General features: G+C 50.2%; 1 protein-coding gene across 9 annotated transcripts in view; it reads right to left on the bottom strand.

Annotated features, from left to right (window-relative positions):
• The window catches only part of Tcf7 (transcription factor 7), a 33497-nt gene that overhangs the window by 5381 nt on the left and 17758 nt on the right, over positions 1-10358 (bottom strand). For 5 of the 9 annotated variants that reach the window (XM_060363737.1, XM_060363733.1, XM_060363734.1 and 2 more), the window contains exons 4-10: positions 6842-6953; positions 5861-5951; positions 4132-4224; positions 3033-3152; positions 2291-2453; positions 2083-2190; positions 1561-1609 (exon numbers count right to left, since the gene is read on the bottom strand). In XM_060363737.1, coding sequence (XP_060219720.1) covers positions 1561-1609; positions 2083-2190; positions 2291-2453; positions 3033-3152; positions 4132-4224; positions 5861-5951; positions 6842-6953 — 736 coding nt within the window. Of the gene's footprint in view, positions 1-432; positions 506-1560; positions 1610-2082; positions 2191-2290; positions 2454-3032; positions 3153-4131; positions 4225-5860; positions 5952-6841; positions 6954-10358 lie in introns of all 9 variants that reach the window. The other 4 variants (XM_060363735.1, XM_060363731.1, XM_060363732.1 and 1 more) reach the window with 3 other exon arrangements.

The following is a 10358-nucleotide window of genomic DNA, read 5'->3' as shown; positions in this document are numbered from 1 at the left end:
AAATTGAGTCCAGGACAGCCAGTGTTACACAGAGAATCTCTGTCTCAAAAAACAAAACAAACCGAAAATATGGAGTTTGTGGACCTTCATCACTTTAGGGCTAGGAGCAGAGGCTCAGGCCACCTAAATGTGTAACAGATTTGTTCTCTGAGGACCTGGTAAACATGGCTGGTTACTAGAGCCACCTTTGCTTATACCTTTCTCTCTCTCTAGAACACTATTTCTCCCTCTCTACTTGTCCCACCTGGACCAGTCATCTCCATAAGCTGTGCCCAGTGCTCACTCATATTCTTAGAAGGGTGTGGGTTCCCTTCTCTACAGGGCTTGGTGGGGGACTGAGGGACCAAAGGAGGGGCTGCAGACCCGGCAGAACATGTGCAATAAGGGAAGCAGCTTGAAGCAAAGGGAGAATGATGGTGGGGACAAACCCACCTGCACGGACCACACCAATCCGTCTGCTGGTTGAGGCCAAAGCGAGCACGACATTTCTTAGGCGAGCCAGGGTCTGCTCACAGCCATGCCAGAGGGGCAGAACAGGGCAGAGGGCGAGCAGGCAGGCAGCAGGGCAGGACAGGGCCCAGAGAGAAGAGGTAATATCAGTGTTAGCCAGTTGTAGACACCCCAGAGCCCCCACAGGCAGAATGGACCTCTCCATGGCATAGCCAGCCCCAGGGGAAGCCTTAGGACCCAGAGCAAGGTATGAGAAAAGGCAGTCACCCAGCTGGGTAAAAGAATCAGTGGGAAGAATGATGGAATGTGGAGGGGGGTCTTCATGCTATCCTTCCCTTGGCTGATCATCCTAGCATGGAGGCTCCAGAACTGCATAGCTGCCTTGAGGGCTTCTGCATTTTTTATCTTGGGGCTGTCCGTTCTCTCTCCCCAACTACCTGCATGTTTTATGTAGTCTTTCTTCATTCTTGTCAATGTCCTATCTCCCTCTGGCCCCCATCCTAATAAGACTGAAGGTACAGCATAATTATCCCTAGTGTATAATTAGTATACTTACAGATGGAAAAACCTGTTCCTGTCCTCAGAAAGGGCTAGGGGATTTCTTCCTGTCCTACCCCAGTCCTAAGCTCTAGCTTTCCTGTGTGTGGACAACACAACTGAAAATGTCATGAACTATGAACTAAATCAGAGATGGGGACAACAATTAGGCTTACAGCAGGATAGGTTCTCTGGGTTCTGCATCATTATGAACTGCCATGAGAAATGGAAACGAGTGATGGAAACATTGCCAGGTACCTGTGTGATTACTATTGGGTCCTGGCTTGACATTTTTGGTTGAAATATGGGACCATATGATCAGTTCCTCAGCTTTTCTGGTGAAACCTAGCTGTGAGCAGAGATGGCATAGGGGTGTATCAGCAGGTCTGTTCCTATAGTTAAGCCGTTAAGTGCATGGAATTAGACTTAAAGAGATGAAGCTATATTTCCAGAGGATTCAGGCCCTGAAGGTTCCTGGATGAGTATTATACCCCACCCTTGGGCCAAAACAGGGCTGCTCTTGAAATGGGAATGTGGAGAGGAACCTCTACTGCTACTGAAGCAAGGCCTCACCTGTGGTGGATTCTTGATGCTTTTCCCTTGACCGCCTCTTCTTCTTTCCCTGCAGGAATAAGAGATAGTTGCTTCTGGGAGGTGGACACTGGGCTATCTGCAGCCTACTGCCTCTAGGATTCTAGACCAATAGGCCTACTTTGGGGCTCCTCTTTCTTGACTGTAGTTCTTGCAAGGCTACTGTAGAAAGGGTATGTTTAGGGGTCCCTCCCTCCATCTGATCTCCTATTTGAATACAGGAGGGATTTCCAGGCCCTTTCCTTCCCCTTTTCACTTAGCCAAACCAAATACTGGGCAACAATCCCATAAGTGAATGAATTCGGGAGTGTGTAACTGCCTTCAAGGGAAGTTGCTTAAGCTTTCTCCTTCTGAAATAGTCAAGGGGGTGGGGGAAGTTGTCTTTGCCTGTGTTGCTTTGCCTATACTGTCAAGACAAACCCCCCTTCCCATGTTGAGGTTGTTGCCTTGGGTATGGTAGCTCAGAGGTTCCCCCATTCTCCCATGGTTATTGCAGCCACTCACATAGTTATCCCGTGCCGACCAGCCTGGGTACAACTGCATGTGCAGCTGCCTTTCCTTACGGGCCAGTTCATAGTACTTGGCCTGCTCCTCTCGAGACAGCGCGTGCCACTGCAACGTGAAACCGGGTGGGTGACATGCAACATGGAGTTAGGAAAGTGTGAAAGGGATTGGAGGTAATCCCTGCCAGCCCACTTGCCCATGGCCTTACCCTTCGACCCAGGATCTGGTTGATGGCAGCGCTCTCCTTGAGTGTGCACTCTGCAATGACCTTGGCTCTCATCTCCTTCATGTAAAGCATGAAAGCATTGAGGGGTTTTTTGATGATGGGCTTCTTAGCCTCCTTCTCTGCCTTGGGTTCTGCCTGTGTTTTCCTGGGGTACACAACCAGATTACATTACTTGGAAAGTGCCCCCTACCCTGGTGACAATTACCTAATGCCATCACTCTGAGACAGGGCTTCTCTGTGTAGCCCTGACCATCCTGGAACTCACTGTATAGACCAGGCTGGCACTGAACACAGAGATCAGCCTGTTTCTGCCTCCCAAGTGATGGACTAAAGGCTAGCTATGCCACTCTTTATGTAGCAGTTTATAAGCAGAATGTTTGAATTGCCCCATATGAGTGAGCAGAGTGTGAACTGTTTCAAGAATACCATGGCCACGTGGGAAAGCACACCGAAACTCATACCCTTCCTGGCTTTTTTTTTTTTTTTTTCTTTCCTTATCCCTCCCCATCTACTCTTTGCTTTTGAAGATTACAAAGCACAGCAATGGTCAGTGCCAAAGCCACAGGAAAGCTTGGCAGAGCCCTCCAGGCAGTTCTCTGAGATCAAGGAAGGGGGCCTTGGACCTGGCGGGAAGCATATTATGTCCTGGCTGACCAAACCACTCTGCTCACCTGCCCGGCTCACACCTTCTTGTCCCCTCCTCCCAGCCTGTGTTTCAACTCACAGGCTTCGGTCATATGGCTGCAGCTCCTGCTTCCCTGAGGAGGGCACAATGGCCGGGTGAGGGATGGCTGCTGGGTGGCCAGGTACCCCAGATCCCAGCATCAAAGATGGATGGGTGAACCTGGAGGAAGGAGGAAAGGCAACACTAAACCAAAAATTTGGGCTAGACTTTTTAACACACATGGAGGTCCCTGCACAGAGGACACAACTGACAGATATCTTATGTCCACTGGTCTGGACACTGGCACACATGTTTACACAGACACTGCAAAAGGTTCACATATGTGCTATTCAAGTGGTTATTAATCCTGCCCCTACAAACTCTGGAGCCTGTGACTACCTGTGAGCCTTTTTGCTTTCCCGCTTCATTCCTCCAGGCTCTTCTCTACACAACAGACTGACTTTTTACAAGAATGCTTCTGGCCCACCCCAGCTTAAGTTTTCTTGCTACACAACAGAATAAAACTTAGCCTACTTCTTGAGGCCTTTACAACCCTACCTGAGCACTTATACTACATCTCTCCCCATCTTCCTACTTCCCTGTCACCATTATCCCCCCTATCTCCCAGCTAGCTCCAGCTTCTGTATCTACCTTTCTGAGAAATTGCTTCCCATAATCCTCTCTGACCCATCATGCCTGGGTGCTGAAAATGCCTTGCCATGGCATGCCTGGCCCAAGGCCTATCACTAGGAGAATGAGCTAAAGGAATGGGGAGCATAAACACACTCACCCTCACACACACCTTTCCTGCCATTGTGTGGAGACTACTCTGTCCTTTGCTGCTGACAGAGGCTAGGACACTATCTAAAAGGCTTGGGCAGGGCTCAGAGGATGTCCAGCAGGGGTGAGCAGCAGAGCTGCATTAATCACAAATATATTGCTGTCCTGGCTGCTCTGGGATACTCTGTCCAGTGGAGCTCGAGATGAGACTTCTAGCTGTATCCCCAGGCAAAGAGCAGCATGGGACTACAAAGTTACAGACAGACAGATAGACAAACAACTAACACAGGGTAAGCACTGGCCTGAACACAGCCCTGGGTGGGCACTGAAGCCTGGGCAACAGGAAGCAGGAGCCTGGCTGCAGGGATAGGGGACTCACCTGGGATAGGGGGCGCCAGGGGCTGCAGTGGGGGCAGGGAAGTGCTGTCTATATCCGCAGGAAGGGGACAGGGGGTAGAGAGGAGGGCTGGGCCTGTGGTTGGGAGAGACAGCTGTTAGCCGTCTGACTGCTAGCCAGACACGGGAAGGACTTCTGTACCTTGTGTGGTAGGTGCATGTATCTGGCAGCCTCCTCCCAGCTGATACTGTATCCCTATTGACACTGTCTGGATTGCTCTTCTGTCCCAATTTGCCTGTTTCAACTCTTTATGTTTCATTGTTTTCTAATGCGCATGATTGTTTTGCCTGTGGAATGTCTGTGTACCACCTGCATGCCTGGTGCTCTAGGAGGTCCAAAGATGGGCTTGGATCCCCTATGTGGGTGCTAGGAACCAAAGCTGAGTCCTCTGGAAGAGCAGCCAGTGCTCTTTAGTGCTGAATCATCTCTTCAGCTCCTGCTTCAACTCAAAAGCCCAGGAGTTCCAAGGTCAATGAGGTGCCTCTTTGGGCTTCTATAGTTCCAAATCAAGTACCCCACAACTCCTGGCTTCTTGCCTGGTTGTCCACTAGGCAGATGTTGTTTCGAAAGGACAGAGACCTAAGGTCACAGTCAACTCCAGCAGTGTTTCTTTGGCACCCAGATTCCTTCCTGGCACATACAGGTCTCAGTGCAGAGATGAATGCTCCATTCTCACCTGGCAGCAGCTAAGAACATAATTTCCACTTCCCTGGGCCTACAGCCTTCCTTGGAAGCTCAGTTGGTGAATAACCTTATATATATATATATATATATATATATATATATATATATATAATTTAATTTAATTGTATGTGCATTTTCTATGAAGGTGTCAGATCCCTTGGAACTGGAATCACAGTTGTGAGCTGCCATGTGGTTGCTGGGAATTGAACCAGGGTCCTTTGGAAGTGCAGACAGTGCTCTTAACCACTGAGCCATCTCCCCAGCCCCCGGTGAATAACCTCTTAAGGTTCAGATTTCTTAGTCTTTGGAGCTTCAGGCCTAAAGACTTAGGAGGCTGTCCAGAAGTTGCCTGTTCAGATCATTGGCCTGGCACCATCAGGCTGAGTTCCATGTCCCACCTTGGTCCTTGGGGTAATCATGGGGTAGGCTGACTTGTATTCAGTTACAGACCTGCTCAGGTCACTCTACAGTTCATGAGTAAAAGTCCAGTCAAGCGCCCTGTTGAGACCCAATTCCAGCTGGGAACAGACTCTAGCCCAGTCAGGCATGATCCAGTCTTAGTAGACCCTTCCAGTAGGCTGGTCACGAGTGTGGCTCAGCAAGCATCAGAGACCAGGAAGGATCCTGTCCCTCATAAAGCTCCACCACGGATGGGACAGACCAGCAGCAGACACTGAGGCCACCCACCAGGAAGTTAACTGCCTGCCTAACCAGGCAGCTGTGAGAGGCAGCAGCCTCTCCTTTCGTGGTGATTTATACCAACTCCTTGCTCAGTCCAACTTTTCTTCCTCACCTTCTAGAGAACTAGTTGCAATAGGGTTGAGACCAGTAGCCAGTTTTCCTACCTCCCGAAAGGAAGAATGTCAAGCTACCTGGGGAAAGTTCAGTCACAAGGATTACAAGCCCAGAAGTAGGTTCAGCTCAAGTTGCTGGCTACAGAGCTGGCAGCTCAGGTCTCAACAAGATGGGTAGTGGAGGAGCAGAGGAGGTACATACAGTGTCTCTTTTTCTCTGGGCCCATACTTACCAGCTTACAGTGTGGGGGAGCTGTCCCATACTGCCTGAGGTCAGAGAATAAAATCCAGACAGATCAGGGGTCTGCAGAGGCCTGTGAACTCCTGTAGTAAAAAGGGTCCAAGTAAGCAGGGCACCCTGACCTGGGAGGCTGGGACATTCAGCAGGTACTGTACCTTGGAGCCTTCTACAGGGGCCTCTAAATCCAGTTTCCATTTGCTAAAGGCCTAGGTCAGGTTTGACTCCAGGGTAACAACAATGGCTTCTGACAGAGCAAAGGAACCAAGGACGGAGGTGCTGAGTGACTGCCTTAGGACACTGCTTAGACAGAGGTAAAGCTGGGAGTCACTCAGGAATGAGAGGTCAGATGTCACCAGTTCCTGGTGCACTTCTGCTCTGCCCTGGGAGCCTTTGCTCAGGACTCTGACCTATCTTTGGGTAGAAGGCAGCCCCTAGACCTGACCTGAAGAGCCAAGGCTCCACCCAGCCCCAGGGTTGAGTCAGCAGGTTTCCCACAGCTGACAATGGTGGATTTCAGAATGACTTTGGCTGAGGCTAAGGTGAATCAGCCATCATAACCACCACTTTCCATTTTCTCACTGGGGGAAAAGGCCATGAGTTTTATAGCTACAGCAGTGCAAGGATGCTGTGCTCATACTGGCATGGGGCACCAGAAGCTTCACATTTCCACCTGGTACCACCTTCCCCATGCCCTCTGGTGCTCTCAGACTCTCAAGTCCCTTTCTGAGCCCAGGCTTGTCTGGAACTCACTGTATATCCCAAACTTTTAATCCTTCTGCCTCTGCCTTCTAAACAACCTTGGATCATAGGTGTGCACCACCACACCTGGTTCCTTTCTGACCTTTGTTTTGGGCCCTGAGTTTGCAAAGCTGCTTCTGTTATAAAATGTGGGCCAGCCTAGGTGGCCTTAGAAGCCAGGAACTTGGGCCACAAGTTCCCATCCCAACGGCCTTCTCCCGTCCCTGGCCCATACCTTGCTTCTGGCTGATGTCCGTAGGTGCAGGGGTGGAGTGTGGACTACTGAAATGTTCGTAGAGCGGAGAAAGTTGGGGAGCGCCATGTGGGGACTGGCCGGCCTTGTTATGCTGGAAAATGACCAGGAGGCTGGTAAGCATGGAGTGTTCTGAGGCAGGGGGCCATTCAGTGAGCTCTGTGGCCAGCCTGGCGGTCAAACCACAAGCCATGGGAAGGACACTGGTTTCCTGCCTCCAGGCAGTCCTGGAGACTGCTGTGCAATCCCACCTCCTAGGGAGCCTCTTCTGGGACACTCGGGGTTCCTCCTCGCAGAAAGTGCTTCCTGGTCTCCTGGTCCCAGAGACTCCTTGAAACCCAATGGCTGGCTGCAGCCTTTTCCTGCTACTGCTCCCAGACTGTCCCACCTCAGTCCTAATTAGTTGTCCCAGGGCAGGGACCTCCTCTGGCCCCATAACGTGGGTGGGATAAGTTGATATCTGGATCCCTCCAGGGACAGCCTGCCCAGATACTGCTCTTCTAGTTTCCTTAACACTGCAGGACTCCTACTTTTCAGTCAGATGGTTATGTCAACAGATGACTCAGTAGGCTGAGAGAGCTCAGCCACAGGGAGTCGCTGCCCGGCCTAGTGCCTTCAGTGCATGCCCTTGCAGGCCAGAGTTGTGGAGATATCGACAACGGAGGCTCAGCTTCCTTCCACCCAGACAAACTTGTCTGTGGGGATGCTGCTGGCTGAGTGCACGCGGGAGTGACTGCTCACTGCGGCACAAAAGGAAGAAATGAGATATCCTGGAGCAAGACAGTAGAGAGAACATCAGGATAAAGCAGATGAAGTCTGTTGTGAGCACTTCCTCGGAACAATCCTCAGTTCTTTCCTGGTCATGAATGAGGCCTAGCACAGGTCCCTGGCTTGTTATTTGGCTATTGCAGCTCTAGGGTAAAGCCAGAGGAGAAGCTGGGCATGAGCCCACTGTAACCAGGGCATGAGGCCTGTGCATGGGCACAGCTCCAGTAGATCTCCACAGAAGTCCTGGTCTACCATCTTTCCCTGCATTCCTGCCTTCAGCAATAAGCTGTACCTTTCCTTCATGTCTTGGGCTACCCAGGCCAAACCAGAGTTGATACCTGAAGCCAAGCATGTTGGTGCTCACCTTTAATCCCAGTCTCAGGAAGCAGATGCAAATGGATCTCTGAGTTCAAGCCTAGCCTGGTTTCCATAGTTCCAAGCCTACAACAGCCAGAGCCACAGAGTGTGTCCATTAAGGGAGGAGAGGCGTGAGCCGGGATAGCTGTGAGGTGTGTGGACATGGAGGCACTGAGTACCTTACAAACATACTCTAATTGCCACCAGGGCACAAACAGGTGCTGCTTCTCCTGAATCATCTCCCAGGTATCACCTCACAACCCTTCCCCTCTACAGAACCCTTCGTAGTTCAGCCTCAGTCACTGCCTCCAGATCAGCTCTCACTCTCCCTTCAGCCTAACCTGTCTCTTGCCCAAAGAAGACCTCTGTCAACATCCTCAATGACTTCCAAAATTCTCAGTTCAGTTACCATTTCCCCAAATCCCTTGCACTCAAAAGAAACAACCAATTCCTTCTTCCTAAATCAAGTTCTGTTGGTTGACTTTCAGAATACCCACTTGCTTCTTTTCCCTCCAATTTTACAGGCTATTTTTCCTTTAGCCCTGGTGTTGATTCTCCTGTTCACTCATCGTCTAAGGAATGGCTCTAAACATCTTCAGTCTGGGCACTGGTGAGATGGCTCAGTTAAGGGCACATACTGCTCTCAGAAGCCTGTAACTAGAGCTCTAGAGGATCCAATGTCCTCATAGCACATACATATACACACAATTAAAAATAAAATCTGGACAACAAAACAGCATCAACCTGATGATTTTTTTTGGGGGGGGGGGGACTGGTTCTTACTATGTAACTCTGGCTATCCTGAAATTCACTCTGTAGATCAAGATCAAATTAGTCTCAAACAGATCTGTCTCTCTGTGCCTTGAGTGTGACAACTAAAAGTGTGTGCTACAATGCCTAATTGATTCCACATTTGATTCCAGGCCTCACTGACAGGAATTCTACTCTCCAATAACCTACTCAACTCTGCCTAAAATGTCCCTAAATTCCACACTCATACAAGCGCTCCATTACTGAGCCACATCCTCAGTCCTCAAGTCAGAACCTCTGACTGCTGGTATGCTGTGGGCTTCCTCAGTTCCCGGCAGCAGCATCTTTCCATTAATCGAGGAACTGGTCACCATGCAGATCAGATAATCTTGTAGTTTTTTTTTTTTTTTCCAGATTTTTTTTTTGTGTGTACAGTGTTCTGCCTTGCTTGTGCACTTGCTCACTGGAAGAGGGCACCAGATCTCACTATAGATGGTTGTGAGCCACCATGTGGGTGCTGGGAATTGAACTTAGGACCTTTGGAAGAGCAGCCAAGTGCCCTTAACCTCTGAGCCACCTCTCCAGCTTCTTGACATTGACACGGCCCCCCATGTCCAATTTCTCAGTGAATTCTACTGTTCAGCTTTCACAACTCTAGACTCTAACCACGTCTTGTCTCCTTCCCAACCAGACATCATTTCTCACCTGGACTACTACCCTCAAGCCTCCCTGCCTCTGTCTCCTTACCTGATGATAGCTGTGTGTGACCACTCCCAGCTCCCTAACAGCAGGGCTTTCCACCGTGTCTGCTTATAGTGCCCAGGAACCCCACAGCACCCTCAAACAGGGTTAAGCTTTTAGATATACTACGGTGTGCAGGCAGCTTGGAAGCTCCACGCTTGCTAACCACGACTGCTCCACCATTTCCTGATCCTGGCACTCCAGGATCCTGATCTGAGCCTCCTGCCTTCTGGGAAGGAATGAGAACATCAGTCTTCCCTACCTCTCATCAGTCATTAAAAAAAAAAAAAAAAAAAGTCTGGCTTTGTCCTTGTTTTGAGGAGCAACTGCTGAGGCAGTTTTACAATAGAAAGCTTCCTGACAATCTTCAAGGCCTTTTTTATCCTCATAGATTCCAAGACAGTACAGCCTCATGGCAACTCCTTTGGGATTATTAGACCTCATGGCACAGGCATCACACCACTCACTGCCTAAGGTCCAGTTCTGCTTCCTGAGGGCCAGGTTGCTGTGCAGCTCGGACTGTACCCGAGAAGCCTCAGATCCAGCCCAGCTCAGCCTACTACTCCTGCCTACTGTGTGTGTGCATGGGTGTGAATGTGCAAGGCAGTGAGATAAGGCAGTTGAGGATCCTGGGGATGGTAGGCCTGTCCTGCCTAATCGTCTTTCCCGTATTTGGGAGGGGGAAGCCTCATTAACTGGAAGTCTGCAGACAAACCACAGAAGCACTGGGTGGCCAGGGTAGGGCAAAGAGCCCACCAGCAGCTAGAGGCCCTGGGAGGCCAAGGCTGTAGGGCAGGTACTGAGGGCCTGGCCAGTCCTTCCCAAGTTTGTGTAGTCTGCCTCTTGACCCCACTGTTCAGCCCCTTCCATGCTTGGTGCTAGC

The sequence above is a fragment of the Meriones unguiculatus genome, chromosome 11, assembly GCF_030254825.1.
Source record: "Meriones unguiculatus strain TT.TT164.6M chromosome 11, Bangor_MerUng_6.1, whole genome shotgun sequence".
Classification (NCBI taxonomy): domain Eukaryota; kingdom Metazoa; phylum Chordata; class Mammalia; order Rodentia; family Muridae; genus Meriones; species Meriones unguiculatus.
Note: the sequence above shows the minus strand (reverse complement) of the source record. Positions and strands in the feature narration are given on the sequence as shown.